General features: G+C 40.9%; 1 protein-coding gene across 1 annotated transcript in view; it reads right to left on the minus strand.

The window, feature by feature from the left end:
• The window catches only part of Dcbld1 (discoidin, CUB and LCCL domain containing 1), a 97159-nt gene that overhangs the window by 13088 nt on the left and 67254 nt on the right, over positions 1 to 16817 (minus strand). Inside the window, exons 5-6 of the mRNA XM_034524830.2 lie at positions 15276 to 15348; positions 3626 to 3759 (exon numbers count right to left, since the gene is read on the minus strand). Coding sequence (XP_034380721.1) covers positions 3626 to 3759; positions 15276 to 15348 — 207 coding nt within the window. The remainder of the gene's footprint in view (positions 1 to 3625; positions 3760 to 15275; positions 15349 to 16817) is intronic.

Consider the following 16817-nt stretch of genomic DNA (forward strand, 5'->3'; position numbering starts at 1 on the left):
ATGTAGTTTGTGTATACACATATGTATTAGCTGGGTGTGGTGGTACACACATTTAATATTATCGCTCAGGAGGCAAAGGCAGGCAGATCTCCCTGAGTTTCAGACCAACCTAGTCTACATAACAAGTTCCAAGCCAGGGCTACATAGGCAAACTGTTAAAACAGAGAAGAGAAGAGAAGAGAAGAGAAGAGAAGAGAAGAGAAGAGAGGGGAGGGGAGGGGAGGGGAGGGGAGGGGAGGGGAGGGGAGGGGAGGGGAGGGGAGGGGAGGGGAGGGGAGGGGAGGAAAGTAAGTGTGGGAAAGGAAAGAAAAGGAAAAAAGAAAGAAAAAGTGTATGTAAGGTCTAATTTAATTTATTTCAGGGATGGCAACATTCTCTAGAAGCACCCTGCTGAGCATGGGGATACATGCCTGTGACACCAAGGCTTGGGAAGAGGAAACAGGAGTTCAAGGCCAGCCTGGCTAATAGCAAGCTGCAGGTTAGCTTAGGCTGAGACCGGTTCTTAAAACAAAACAAAAAAATTATCCCTGAGAAAAGAACACTCAGTGATCTCTTCATTGATAAAATCCTACCTGGAAAAAACCAAAATTAAACAGGACCTCATGGTGGGCGAGGAGCACTAAACGGAAGCTCCCAGTGCTGTGTGCAGCACACACCCTATCCTCAGTGGACAATCTTGTGTATCCAATCCAGCAGGGCTTGTACTGTCTCTCCGAGTCTTAGATCAGAATGTTTCTACCAGCAACCACCTCCACCCCAAATGGGAGATGGTTGTGTCCTTTCTCCTCAGCCACTTGCCAGCCAGCCCATTTGTCTACACACACGACTAGCCGACAGCCATCTCCTCTCCTCTCTGGCACTTTTCCTCAGCCTTTGACTGTTTACCCTGAGCTTTGTTCCTCCCATTTCCCATTATCCATGACTGTCTTCTTTCATGAAGGTCACATAACCAACTTCTGTTCTAACCCCAGGTGCTCCTTCTAAACCCTGCTGCCAGGAGCCTGGGCCAAGCCCCCAACCTGGAAAAGAATTTTAAACTCAGTTTTTACTTGTTATTTCTGAAGTGAATTTTTTTCTTTTTCTTTCAAAAACGTAGAATACATTTTCCTGTATTTTTTGTTTTGTTTTTTTGAAATAGGGTTTCTCTGTGTAGCCCTGGTTGTCAGCTGGAAGTCACTCTGTAGGCTAGGCTTGCCTCGAACTCAGAAATCCACCTGCCTCTGTGATTAAAGGCATGTGCCATGACTGCCTGGTGTGTTTTCCTTTAAAAGCAATGTTGTTGGTCCACACCTTTGTTAAACTATAATATATTTATGTACTTTCTCAAAATGACATCAGATTCAATCAGACCTATGCTAACTTGAGAACCTATCTACTACTGATAAAGTGACCTCTTACCCCCAGGTTTTCAGACACTGGATCTCGGTATATACAGCCCAGGCTAGCTGGAATTCACAATCCACTGACTTTAGACTCCCAAGTACTAAGACACCATACAACACCATACATGCTTGTAGTGGGCTTCCTACCAAGCAAGATAGTCCACATTCTTATGAGAATTTTCTTGGTCAGGGTTTATCATCATGGGAAGTCAGGACAGGAAATGAGCAGGGTAGAAACCTGAAAGCAGGAGCTAATGCAGAGACCATGGAGGTTCAGCTTGTTTTCTAACAGAACCCAGGGCTACCAGCCCAGGGATGGCCCCACCCACAATAGCCCGGGCCCTCCTAATTGTCAATCACTAATTAAGCAAATACTCCAAAGGCTTGCCTACGGTGCCATCTTATAGAGACATTTTTTTTTAAAATCCTCTCAGATGACTAGCTTGTGTCACGTAACATCCAGCACAAGGATGGAACAATGAAATATAGCCTTGTGTTTCCTGTGTGCAAGAGGGATCTGGGATGCAAAGAGTGTGGCTTGGGAATTGAGAACTTGCCCAGCATATCCAGAGCTTCAGCATTTTGATCTTCAGCATTGAATAAACTGAGTGTATACTTGTAATCCCAGAACTTTAGCGACAGTGGAAGGATCATGTTCATGGTCAGCAGAAAACAATAATTAAAAGGGGGAGTAGGGTAAAATAGTAAGACTAATGCCATGCAGAGAGTGGAGTGCAGAAGAGAATCCTGATTAATTTCCTACATATGGATCAGAACCTGCGTGCTGCTTCTGTCCTGAGCATTATCCTTGAGACTAAAACTGTGGAAACTTGTTCAATTCACCATCATAGTGAAAGGAAACATTTCCAGGGACCAACAGAGTACAAGGGAGACCTAGTGGGAGTGAGTGGGAATGATGGGGGTAGGGAAGACCTAGAGTTTCCAGGCGCACCTCTTCCTCACTACCCATCTGCAGGGAGCCTCCTTCTCCACTCATTACTGCCTCTCAGGTATGTGAGTATCTGCAACTTGGAGCAGCCTATATTATTAGCCTATATTAGCAGCTCTGTACATCTCCTAAACTCTAAGGATATCCGAATGTATACAAAGCTTAGTTTGAAATGTTTAAATCAATTTACATATCCCAACCCCATGAAGCAAACTGAGACAAGTATCACACTGAGATGCTAACACATAATAAAAGTCATTGCTATTTATCTGTCTGTCTGTCTATCTATCTATCTATCTATCTATCTATCTATCTATCTATCTATGTCTATCTATCTGCCTATCATCTATCATTTATCTGACTGCCTATCTATCATCAATGTCTGTATATATGTATCTACATATCTAGTCTCTATCTATTTATCTATCTATCTATCTATCTATCTATCTATCATCTATCTATCTTCTATTGCAGCCCCCTATTTACTCCTTAAAAATAGTCTCTAGGAATCTTTATGGGTAGGGAGCACTCAGTGGTTCTATGAATAGTTCAATTCCCTGTTTCCTTCAGGATTAAGTAAAATTGGAGATAACTTAAGTAATTTCCTGAAACTATAAAACCTCAAAAGGAATAAGATTTAATCTTCTTCAACAGGTGCAGCTGGGACTGCAAGAAATCTCCTACACCAGGGCTCAGTCCTCTGCCATTTTAACTTACGTGCCCACATAACCAGAAAGCTCTCTTGTTACTACATATATTTTCTATATAAAGACTATAAATGTTGTTTAAACAACTCTCGTACATTCTTTTCTTTTTTTGGGGGGGGGAGTTTCGAGACAGGGTTTCTCTGTATAGCCTTGGCTGTCCTGGAACTCACTCTGTAGACCAGGCTGGCCTCGAACTCAGAAATCCGCCTGCCTCTGCCTCCCAAGTGCTGGGATTAAAGGCGTGCGCCACCGCCTGGCCCGTCTCTCGTACATTCTTAAGGGTTTATTTACTTTATTTTTTAATTACATGAGTGTTTTGCCTTAATGTATGTGCACCACTTGTAGGCCTAGTGCCTGAAGAAGATACTTTAGCGCTCGCATCACAGATGGTTATGAAAACTTGGGTTCTTTTGTAGAGCAACAAATACTCTTAATAGCTGAGCCATTTTGGTAGCCCCCATATATCACAAATATTTTCTCGGCTGACTGTCACTTGTCATTACATCCCTGTCGTCCTTTCAAAACTGCAAGCTGATTAATTATGGCCTCAGGGCTTTCTCCTCTCAGAACACAAGCAAAGTACTTACTGCCGGGAGAGCACACCATTGGCCAGGGTTCCTTCATAGTGACTTATCCCTTTGCTCTGAAGCAGGTTGATGTGGCCACCTAGTTCATCTGCGATGATCCCTGCATGGATAGCAGCTTTGCACAATAAAGAGGTCTGAAACAGAGTGACATCATTATTCAGCACTCACATGTTTAAAACAAAGCTGGACTTTTCTACTTTCTACTTTTTCTATTTTGGTTTGTTTGGGGTGTTCTTTTTTTTTTTTTTTTTTTTTTTTTTTTTGCTTTTTAGAGAGAGTCTCATTATTTAGTGCTGGCTATCCTGGCACTCACTGTGTAGAACAGGCTGGCTTTGAACTCACAGATCTGCCTGCCTCTGTCTCTGGAGTGCTGGGATTAGAAGCTCATCCACTGAGTTTTCCATTTTTGCTTGTCATTTACAGTAGTATTCTGCCCCATGAATAATGCCTCTGTGGCCACAACCCTGTTAACTCCTAGCTGCAACATCTGAACGAGTCAAGGAGTTTGCCCTGTTCTGCCGCAATTCAGGAGGTCCTGCTTGCTAACTGACATGCATGTTAGTGAAGCCACAAAAACTCTTCAGCACCTCAAGAGCAATTTCAGACTAGCAGAGCTGAAGAACCCATCTGTCAAAACTGCTTACCATGCTCATAAGTCACTGAGTTCAGGGTAGATTGTTATGCAGAAAAAGATAATGGGTTTGCCTCTTGGTTTACAAGCAGACAGTCTTAAACAAGGTGGAAAGCAACCTAGGTAGTATTCAACTTTCTGTACTGCGGCTTCACATTAATTCTTTGCTTTGGTACAACATCAAAAGTAAGATGGCTGACAGCTACTTTATGCAATAGCAAGTTCCATGGGGAATGATCAAAAAAAAAAAAAAATTCCCAGCATTCATCTCATTTTCTGAATTTTTTCAGTGGGTCCACAAGCCTGTGACTGCTGGGCTGACTGCTTTGTCCGAATTCAGACAAATTTGGCAAAAGCAAGATCAAGTGGCTGGCTCTGATTAAGGCAGGTTAGGGGGTGACACTGGCTCTGACGGGAAGTTAAAGAATGATAAGAACTATGGGGCGACCAAGTCCAAAGGTTCCCCAGGAACAGATGTGGATAAGAAGACAATAGACAGACAGACTAGGCATTTGGGCCAAGAAGGCAAAGGGCCATGCCACTGCGTCTTAATCACTGGACCTAAGTGGTTTTCTATGTTCAGGAGAACATTGATTACCTGAGTCTCAATGGGTAAGTTTCCTCGAATCTAAGTTACAACACATGCAGAAGCAACCGAGGGTATTTGTAACCAATCATCTGGGAGTTGCAGCAACAACCAAAGAATTCTATTTTTTTTTTCGTAAGAGACTTCATATTTCCCACCTGAGATTCAGCGATGAAAATCAATTCTGCAGTAAGTGATGTCATTGTTACAAACAGAGTATACAACAAAAGAGAAGCCCAATAGAGATGCAGGTAATACTGTCCCCTTTGGAAACAGAGGACGTAGGATAATCTTGTCCCGTAGAAGGAGGGAAAGAAAGATGACCCGTGGTGGAGACTCATCATGCATTTGAGAAAAAAACTTCCCAGAATCTGCCTTCCTTAGGAAGCTTTCGCTATGGTGACAAAACACCAGTAACCACAGCAACTATGAAATGGAGGCAGGAGGACCAGGAGTTCCAAGGCTATCCTCAGCTACTTAGCAGCTTCCAGATCAACCAGGACTACATGAGACTCTGTCTCAGCAAACAAAATAGGATTGGAAAATGGCTCAGCTGGTTGAGCACTTGCTATGCCAGTGTGTGAACCTGAGCCCTCAGATCCCTAGAACCCATATAAAGCCAAGACACTGTAGTGTCTGTAATCCCAGCATGCCTAGGGTGGGTAGGGAGGCAGAAATAGGATGCCTGGAAAGCTAGCTAAAGAGACTGTCTCAAATCAGATGAAAGTCAAGGACATAATTTAGGTTGTTCTTTGTTCTTCTTTGACCTCCCAATGTGCCTTGTAACACACATACATTCCACACTCCCGCCCCTATAAAGTTGGTGGGAAGACTGGAGAGATGCTATTTCAGAAGACCTAAGTTCAGTTCCCACCACTCATATGGCAGCTAACAGCCATCAGTAACTCCAGTTCCAGAGGATCCAAAGTTCTCCTCTAGTCTATGCAAGTACTGTACCCGTGTCAAGCACAGAATATATGTAAACAAAATATCCACACACGTAAGCTTTTTAATTTTTTTTTAAATCTCAAAAAGTTAAAAAAAAATTAAAAAATGGGTGGAAAAATGGTGGTGAAATGGCCTAGTAGGTAAAGATCTGCCACCAAATCTGATGCCCTGAGGTCAATCCCCAGGAGCCAATGGCAGAGTGAGGGAATCAACTCTTGTCAGTGTTTTCTGAACTCTATCCTCATGCTGTGTCTAGTGTGACTCTCTGTGGTGGTTTGAATGAAAATAGCCCCCAGAGGCTCAGACATTGAATATTTGGTCTGCAGTTGGTAGAACAGTTGGGGAAGGATTAGGAGGTGAAGCTTTGTTGAAAGGGGTGTGTCCTAGGGCAGGGCTTTGATGTTTCAAAGGCCCACATCATTTGTAATTAGATCTTTCTCTGCCTCATGGTTGCTGTCTCAAAATGGGAACTCTTAGCTAGCATGCCTGTGTGTTACCACATTCCTTGCCATGATGGTCACGAACTGCAAGCAAGCCCCCAATTCAATACTTTCTTTTATAAGTTGCCCTGGTCATGATATCTCATCACAGAAATAGAAAACTATGACACCGCCCCACACAATAATAAATGAATATTATAATAAATAAATAAATAAATACAATGAAATTATTTTAAAAGGGACTACATAGCACAGAAGTGGAGCACTTGGCTATCAAAACCAAAATTCAATTCTCAGCCCCAATGGCACGAAAAATTTAAATAATTATTAATAAAAATACAGTTTGCACTTTTTAAGCTCCCATGAGTCTGCTTTCATTAAAAAGCTTTCTTTGTGGTAATACATGCCTATAATCCCAGCATTTGGGAAGTAGAGATGGGAGGGTCAAGAGTTCAAGATCAGCCTCAGTTACATATTTAGTTTGAGGTCAGCCTGGGTTTTATATGACCTGTATCAGAAAACCTTTCCATGACTAGGGATGTAGCCCATGGGAGGAACCTGCTCAGAAGGTTCCTGTTCCAGGCATCCTGGCTCTACCTCCAACTGCATTTCATATGTGAAGTCATTTCTCTGTTCTGGGTTATTTTCATAAGTCATCTGGACAGCAGCAAGGGTAGATTAGTCTATCTAAAGTATTTGGTATCCACTCTGAATATCTGCCACCTTCTGGCTTTAGGGTCCACACAGACCTGTCTTCCTCCCTATGTCCCAGAATAGATGCAAATTAGCTGTGGTCTACCGGTCAGCTATTTCCACAGCTTTGAATAGTTTCTTCCACAGAATTCTGCCTAGTGATGAAGTGAACATTTCAAGAGCTATGTGCTCTACAGAACTCCCAGTGATGAACAGAGTAGAGGTCATTGAGCAACAATGCCCATCAGTACAACTGGTCATGATATTATGACTTACTCAGGAAAGAATGTAAGGAGTCCAATGGTCCAGACTCCTTTTAAGGATTTCCTCATATTTAATGCAGGGCACGGGACACATGTTCCTGAGACTAGCCACCAGATCTGTCCATTCAATTATTCTGGTTAAAATGACCAACCTTTCAAACAATTATTTCTTTATTAAAACAAAAAACAATTCCTCATCTTAAAATTTAAATATAATTCATGCTTATTAGTGTTTTTCTCCCCTGGTATCAAGTTTAAAAATTCACCTTCATTAAATCTGATTAAAACAACTACCACCTTCCACTTGAACAACTAGTATTTTGATTTCCTCGGTAGTCTGGAGTGCAGATGTGGCACAGTCTAAGTCAAATGCACATATGGAAAGACTTTATTACCAGTGTATGTTGACTAGTGAATTATCTTAGATAATATTCATTAACTCAGCTGAAACAACAGCATTATAATTCTTGAAGGAATAAGGGGAACATATACACAATTTTATTCTTTAATTTTTAAATCTATATTTATGTCTATGTACTATTTGCACATATTTAGGAAACATACAAAGCACTCTCATTGAGGTCCAGTTGACAAGAGAGTTCCAAGTTCAAAGCCAGCCTGGGCTATCCAGGGACTTCAGCATCCATCTGAGTTATAGAATCAAACACTGTCTCAAGAAAAATAAACAAAACATTATCACATTGAGCTCACTATGCCACAAAAGTCAGCCAAACACAATGGCATGAAGACCCACAGGACCTTCCAGGTGATCAAATCACACCAGCACTGTAGTATCTTCTTAATCTTCCTCTAAAGAAATGTTAACAGACTGTCAAAAGTATTGACAATGCTTTAGCCAAAATAAATACAAAAGCAATCATTCTGGGGACTGGAGAGATGGCTCAGTGGTTAATAGTGCTTCTTGCTCTGGAAGAGGAACAGAGTTGAGTTCCTAGTACTCACTCCATCATGGCCTTGGTAGGGACAGAATGACATCGGTCCTTGTGGGCCTCCATAAGTGTCAATGGCTGCGGTGGGAGTAAGGCTTGTTTGTACAATAATGTACATACTTTATATTCCTCCTTCAAGGGATGTCCTCTGTTAATCTTAATGACTCTGTGATAATCAGAGACAGGTCCTTAAGGGGAAGATGTGGCTAACATATCAACAAAATTGTAACCACTGGGACCTTCAGGATAGCCCTTAAGGCTGTGGAAAAGAACTCCAAAAAACATGAGTTCAAAAATATATAATTTCACAGGGCTGGAGAGACAGCTCAGCAGTTAAGAGCAGTGGCTGCTCTTCCATAGGTCCTTGAGTTCAATTCCCTGCAACCACATGGTGGCTCACAACAATCTGTAATGGGATCCGAAGGCTTTCTTCTGGTGTGTCTGAAGACAGATATACATAAAATAAATGAATAAATAATATATCTCAGTAAATAAATAAATAAAAAAATAAAATATCTCAAGCATTCAAAATATAAGGATGCAATATGAATTATGAAAGGAGCTTCAAAGATCTAAAGGAACAGAGGCAGCTTCCTCTGTGAGGCAACTTGTCAGAAGAACATATGGAAGGAGATTAACGGACTTAGGGAGAAGTGATCCCACCCAGCTAAGTTTTTGTTTATGAACTCAGGCAGATTCCTGGGTTCCTAAAAATCAAAGGGCTGGGTCAAGGAATGCTGATTCAATGGATAATCAAAAGGACACCTGGAGTAAATGACTGGATTGATATCTAAAATTAAAGACTGGGTTTATGATCTGCAAGAGATGAGCTAACCAGAGAATTTTTTAGAATAGCAAGAGCACCACTCTCTTTTGGGGCTCTGAAGATAACACTTGTACACATGTGCAAATACGTACACATAGACATATACATAAAGTAAAGAAAAAAATCTAAAAATAAAATAAGCACTTAGCTTGCAATTAATAAAACTTGAACTAAAAATGCCAGTAAGATGCAATAAAAGCAAAGCATGTGCTTAAATGGCAAGATGGTAAGTTATAAAATACATTCCAGAGCCATGCTTGATGGTTTATGCTTGCAACACACGCTCTAGGGAGAAAGAGGCAAGAGAGTTTCATGTTCAAAGCCAACCTGGGCCACACAGGGAATTAAATGTCCTCTCCAGCCTCAAAATAAAAAACTGTCTCAAAGAAACAAAACAAAATAAAAAAATGAAATAAATTTAATCACCAGTCATGTGGCTTGTCTCTATGTGCTTCACTATAGTTCCTATAATCTCTGTATTGGTATATATTTGTAACATTTCTTTTCTAATCAGTAATACCCTATAGGAACTTTAGGAAATATGAAACGTAAATTGTAACTACGTAGAAACCTTATTAGTCCTTTTTCCTAGTGTTTTGGGGGTGTTTCTGCCCCCTCTTCTTGCCTAATCCAAGAGTATACTTTTATTTTCTCATATTTCTTCAATATTCTTTATTTTTGATATTATATTTATATAATTTCTCCCTTCCTTTTCTTCCCTCCAAACTTTCCCAAATACCCCTCTTTACTGTATTTCAAATTTGTGGCCTTTCTTTTCATTAATGATTATTGCATAAGTGTGTGTGTGTGTTTACCTGCTCGTTCTGTATAATGCTATTCATGGATCTTGTCAGGGCTGATCACTTGGAATTGAATGATCAATTGGAATGTTCTTCTGTGGAGAAGAACATTTCTCCTGCTCTCAGTTTCCTCTATTCCCTTGAGGTCTCATGGGCTTCTCCCTGTCCACTTTGGCATGTCTACTGTTGTTGTCCTTGTTCAGCTCACGTTTAGACAGTTCCTTGACTACTTTTTGAGAGCAATGAATTTGTTAAATGAATTGGTTAAGGTCCGCAAGATGGCTCAGTCCTAAAGGTACCCACTGGGCTTCCACAAATGACGATTTAAGCTCAGTGGTGGTTTGAGTAAGAATTGTCCCAATAGGCTCATTTGAATGTTTTAATCACCAGGGAGTGGCACTGTTTGAAAGGATTAGAATAATTAGGAAGTATGGCCTCCTGGGCAGAAGTATGTCCAAAACCCATGCCAAGCCCAGCCTCAGTCAGTCTCTCTCTCTCTCTCTCTCTCTCTCTCTCTCTCTCTCTCTCTCTCTCTCTCCCTCCCTCCCTCCCCATCTCTCCTTTCCTCCCTCTCAGTCCCCCCACTCTCTCTCCATCCCTCTCAGTTTCTACTCCAGCACCATGCTACCCACCATGACAATAAAACCCTCTAAAACTGTAAGCCAGCCCCAATTAAATGCTTTCTTTTCTAAGAGTTGTCTTGGCTATGGTATCTCTTCATAACGATAGAACAGTAACTAAGATAAATTCAATTTCTGGAATCCATACAGTGAAGAGAAAATCAACTTCCCCAAGCTGTCCTCTGATCACCATTTATATCATGATACATAGTGCCCTCCCACAAAAGAAATAATGATAATAATAAATTAGTTAAGTGACATATACCATTGAAAAGCAGATGTACTTCACTATTAGAAAGGTGGAAGGGTGGCAAAGGAAAGCTGTCCTGTGGTCAGACCCTAAGGAGAAGCCCAAAGCCACACTGCTGTTGGCACTGAAAACAGACATAGTTGGGATGCTGACATTGTCAGATGACGCAGAATTCTCTCTCTCTCTCTCTCTCTCTCTCTCTCTCTCTCTGTCTCTGGCTTTTTGAGACAGGGTTTCTCTGTGTAGCCCTGGCTGTCCTGGAACTCACTCTGTAGACCAGGCTGGCCTCGAACTCAGAAATCCGGAGGCAGAACTCTCTTAAGGACCCAAAAAGGCCTTTTCAAGTTCTTCACATACAGCCTCTGAAGATCCATTCTTCCCCGTCCCACTGGTACTCCCTCCCACTCACACATACTACCACCAACAATTGCTTTGTACAACATCTACATATTTCTGTAAACACTACATTGCACTCGATGCTACTTAACTCTTCCTTTTATACAGCTGAGACTGGCATCTCTGTAATGTTTAGCCATTGATCCTGCTGTTTGCTGCTTTTTGGGGCCACACAAAATGAATCGATGTCTTTTCTGTAATGATCTCTTTAAGATCACCTATTCTCTAGGTGCTAGATAATCCAGCATTTGGAAGATAGAAACAGGAAGACTGGGAGCTCAAGCCCAGCCCTGGATACACAGAAGTTCAAGGCCAGCCAGCCTGCAGGCGGCTTACACAGATTCTGTCACAAACAAACAAACTCAATGATACAGTCTCGCTCAAGTCTGAATACTTCTACTTCAGTGACTCCTCAAGTAATTAGTTTTCCAGATTCTGTTTTCTTGATGTACAGGATGTTTTAGTTTTGTAAAGAACCTTCCAAAAAAGATTTGTTACACCAAATGTACTTCCTAAAAGGAAGCTGCCATGGAGTAGATTCTAAAATAACCCATACAATCTGCCTCCTGGTAATCCCCCATGTAGACAGGAAGCTGTGACATGCTTCTATTAATAATTCATAGAACATGGCAGAAAGGTGGGATGTCACACCTCTCCACTATATCTCATATTAGTATGAGATGGTTTTGCTCTTGATTCTCTCTTGCTGGCTTCAAGGACATGTGCAGCCATGTTAAGAGGAGACATGGCAAGAATGGCAGCCAAGATCCAAGAATTCAAGAATTTCTGTCCAATGACCCTCAAGTAGCGGAATGTGCCCTGGACTGTGAGCCTAGAAGCTGACCTGTCACTAGAGGAGCCACAGAGAGGCTGTAGCTCCAGTTGACATTTCAGCTCTATCCTTATGAGATCCTGAAGTGGGAACCTGGTAAAACCAGGTTTTACACACACACATACACACATACACAGTATTTTTTTTTAAAAAAAGCTGGGTATGGTGGTGCATGTCTCTGGTTCCAGCAACAGGGAGACTGAAACAGGCAGATCTGGTCTATAGAGAGTTCCAGATCTGCCAGGGCTACATGGTGAGACCCAATCTCCCAGTAAATAAATATACAACTATGAAAAGACAACTAGAGACAACAGAATTTTTTAATTTTTTTTTTTAAAACAGAATTTCTTAATTCACAGAAAATAGGAGGGATGGGCCAGCAAGGTGGCTCAGGAGATAAAAGGCTTGTGTGGCAAGTGTCACCACCTGAGTTTGATCTCTGGATCTTATCATGGAAAGAATGTATTCCTGAAATTGTTCTCTGACCTCCACATTGCAAATATTTACCTGTATGTATAGGACACACAACACATACCACACACACACACATACACACACACACAGTATTTTTTTAAAAAAAAAAAGCTGGGTATGGTGGTGCATGTCTCTGGTTCCAGCAACAGGGAGACTGAAACAGGCAGATCTGGTCTATAGAGAGTTCCAGATCTGCCAGGGCTACATGGTGAGACCCAATCTCCCAGTAAATAAATATACAACTATGAAAAGACAACTAGAGACAACAGATGTTGCTTCAGCCTTGGGGTAGGGCACACTGTTACACAACAGATACAGGGTAGGTACTAACCAACCTTCTGTAAAGAGATGATCTTCCAAAAGCAAACAGCAGCCAGACATTGTGGCACACCCCTTTAATCCTAGTACTTGGGAAGCAGAGGCAGTTGGATCTGTGAGTTCCAGGCCAGCCTGGTTTACATGGCCAATTAGGGCTACATAGAGAAACCCTGTCTTGGAAAACAAAAGAAAAGCAAAAGCAAATGGTGCCAAGCAGTTGGTGAGAAACAAAGAACCCAATTTCCAGGACCTGCAGATAAGCACTCAGATCTAACACACAAGGAGACTAAACCTCCCACCCCTACAACCCTCCCAGGAGAAGAATAAAACCTTCCCATTGAAAGGGAAGAAACTCCACTTCAACCTTTATCTTCTAGTTAATTTTCTGGAATCATTTAGAAATAGCTTCTCTACATTTTAAAGAAAAACATATGGAGACCATTGAAAGAGTAAAAAAATTAAGTGTACCACATGCAGAAAAGAAAAAATAAAGTCTGGTAGGCCAGATAAATATCCTGTGTCCAATTTATAAACAAAAGCAATACAGGAAAGAGGAAACAAAAAGCAAACTTACACTATGATCTATTTCAAAATCAGGATGTGGTAAGAGATAAAAACAAAATGAAATGTAAAAATACAGCCTACAACAAGATTACAGTTGAGTTTTCTCTCCTGCCAGAGGGTACTTCTAAATCTCTACAGTGTGTAAGATACTTCTCCAGGCATGGGGATACGGCAGTAATGTCTTTCCTCAGCACTACAGATGTTTCTCAACTTAACTAAATCAAACCAACTCTTTCAACAGTCAAATACAAATTCAACTATTTTAAATGGTAATATAGCAGAGGTGGAGGGGGCATATTTCCAGGAGGGAAACTTGTAAGTAGAAATAAATAGTATACTACATATTAGAAGACAGGACAGACAGATTAGAAAAATAATCTTCTGGGATTTATTTTTTTTCTGGGAAATATATTTTCTAGACAGTCCTCTTAGACATAAAAATGGAGGTTGGTGGACAGAAGTAGGGCAGACGGCTTTATTCTGTGATGTAACCAGTAATGTCACTAGCTCTAGTATAGAAGACAACTGCAGTACTACAGAAGTACTTGTCACCTGATGATGCATACATGGTAGTTCCAAATTGAGGGAAAAAACTGACGCTACAGAGTTGTTCTCTGACTTTGTGTGATGTGGCATGTGCATCTACACATGTACATTACACACACACACACACACACACACACACACACACACACACGTTGAGAACCGCAATTGCCCCACATTGGGTGCCAAAAAATGTTGAGAACCTCACTAGCACCACGTTCGGGCGGCCAAAAAGTGTCACGGCCCGAGCAAAATGTTGAGGCCCGGGCTGCCCCATGTTTGGCGGCCACTGTATCCCTGTCCAAGTTGCGGCTCCAGTCCATGGGTCGGGGTTCAGCAAGAGAGAGAGTGAGGACGAACTCGAAGAATGGAGACCAGACAGAGTGTGTTTCAATCTCTCTTCTTCTCTCCAAGTCCCATGTCTTGAGTTCCTAGTCCCTAGTTCCTAGTCCCTAGTACCTCCAAGTTCCAAGTTTCTTCTTCCAAGTGCCAAGTGCCTAATGTTTAATAACTAACACCAAGTTGTTCTCTCTAAAGTGTCTGATTCTCTACAGTCTGCCTCTGCCTTTTATATGTCTCACTTCTAAGCCATGCCTTTTGGTCACACCTTTAATCATGCCCTTAGGTCTTGTCTCTAAATCTGATCTCTACACTTCTAAGTCACACTCTTAAGTTACACACCTTTAATCTCACACACCCAAGGTATCTAAACCAAGATTATCAGAGTGTGCTCAGCTGTTGTAGGCTATTGTAATCCAAGTCTCAGGTCAGGGTATATGGCTCAAGATGGCTGCAAAGCTGATAGCCGCTTTCTGCTAAAAGTCGGCCCCCAACACACACGCACAACATGTAAAAGAAAAAGAAAGGATGGGCCCTGAGAGAGAGAAGGGGGGGGAAATGAATGAATGTTTAAGTATATAGTAAATATATAATGAATGAATAAGTATACAAATCTATGGCCTTTTGTGGAAATTGGACATGTGTTTGGATCTCACGGCTCATGGGCCCACCCCATAGCACTATTAGGTCATGGGAGTATTGCCTTATGGGAAGACATTAGGTGACCAAGAATGTGCCATTGAAAGGGATCACAGAATGCCCTCTTCCCTCGTTCTGCTTCCCAGTGGTCCTTGGGCTCCACCTCAGACCCAGCAGCAACTGGACTGGACTGAACCTACCAGAATGAGAAATGAAAACTGACTTCTACACTCTTACTGTAAATTTGTCTCAGGAATTCATTACAGGAAGAAAGCGCTGACCAATACAATGTAATAATAGTTCTTAGGTGCTAAAAATAGTTTTGTCTTTCATTTCACTTCTACTACTTCTATTTAGAAATGCTGGAAATAAGAATGAATGCATAAACAACTTTGGTTTCAAACTTATTGCATTTTACTGTCTCATAAAATAGCAAAGCCTATATCTACGTAGAGTTCTGTATCCTATTTCATTTGATTTTGCAATCAATTCAGGCAAAGCAAGCAACACGTCTTTGGAATCACTCTTAATTACTTACATCTCTGTAGCCATCTTTCGTATTCCCAGAAATGTCTCCTGCTATGTCTCTACAACCAGCTGGGCAGAATTTGCTGGAAAAAAAAATACGTTATCAAATTACATTGAAAAAAGAAAAGCATTAAACTACATTTCAATTTAATTTCTGACACACACACACACACAGATGTAAAAGTAAAAGGATGGACCCTGAGTTCAAGGAAGGAGAGAGAAAGAGAGAGAAAGAAAAAGAGAAAGATGAATGAATGAATGAGTATATAAATCTATGGCCTTTCATGGAAGTTGGGCAGGTGTTTGGATCTAAAGGCTCCACAGTTAATAAAAACAAATTCCCTGCCCATGGCACTGTTAGCACATGGTAATTCTGGAAATAAAAATGAATGCATAGGCAACTTTGAGTCCCCCCCCCCCCCCCGCCCCTTGTTCACATTGTAGGCAAATAATATCTTGCTTTAAAGACAAATGAGAAACTTGACTTACAAAAACACAAACTAATCTAAAATGTTAGCCTGGAAAGAATGTTTACACGATGGTTATTTGCTTTCTGTAAGGATTTATCATGTGTTCGGTATTAAAGCGGCTTCCCCAATACACTTGGATTCTAAGATGCCTAAGAAATATTTTTAAGGTAAAGGAAAAATTTACTTATATAGTATAACATTATTCTTTTTTTTTGTTTGTTTGGTTGGCTGGTTTTTCAAGATAGGGTTTCTCTGTGTAACCCTGGCTGTCCTGGAAGTCACTCTGTAGACCAGGCTGGCCTTGAACTCAGAAATCTGCCTGCCTCTGCCTGGGATTAAAGGCGTGCGCCATCACTGCCCAGCAACATTATTCTTATTAAAAGAAATGTTTAAAGTGTATAACATTTTGTGGTTGGATAAATAAAAAGAAGATAAAAAGCAGCACTCGTAAACTCTGTCCTGGAGTACAATCATGGGCTACAATAGTTCATGATCTAAACTATACTTTAATGCAGAAACAAAATAGAAGCCACGTGTGTAAATTTAAATATTCTAGTACCTATATTAGAAAAAGTAAAAATAAACAGGTAAGATTAATAATATACATTTAACATAATATAACTAAATTCTGTTAATAAAACCCAATAAGAATCAAGGAGATAATTTAACTTTCTTCTTAGTACTAGAAATATATTTTACACCTGTAGCACACTTCACCTTGGACTTGCCATAGTTCAAGTACATAGTCACAAGGATTACTATAACTGATAATACTGGTCTATGTAATAATAAATGACCCTTACACTTAAGAAAAATGCTTTAAAATTAGAGTTTAGTCGGGTCCTAAACATACACACCTATAAGCCCAACAAATCAAAAGGCTGATACAAGAAGAATACAGTTCAAGGACAAGTTTGACCCACCAACACAAACATTACAAATGTATAATAAAATCGGGCTCAATTTACTTAAGTCATCTTTCAAAGAGCTTTCCAGGAACCCATCACAGATGGTAATGTGATTGCAGGGTGTGGTGGTTTGAATACACTTGGCCCAGGGAGTGGCACTATTAGGAGGTATGG

Source organism: Arvicanthis niloticus, chromosome 20 (genome assembly GCF_011762505.2).
Source record: "Arvicanthis niloticus isolate mArvNil1 chromosome 20, mArvNil1.pat.X, whole genome shotgun sequence".
Taxonomy (NCBI): domain Eukaryota; kingdom Metazoa; phylum Chordata; class Mammalia; order Rodentia; family Muridae; genus Arvicanthis; species Arvicanthis niloticus.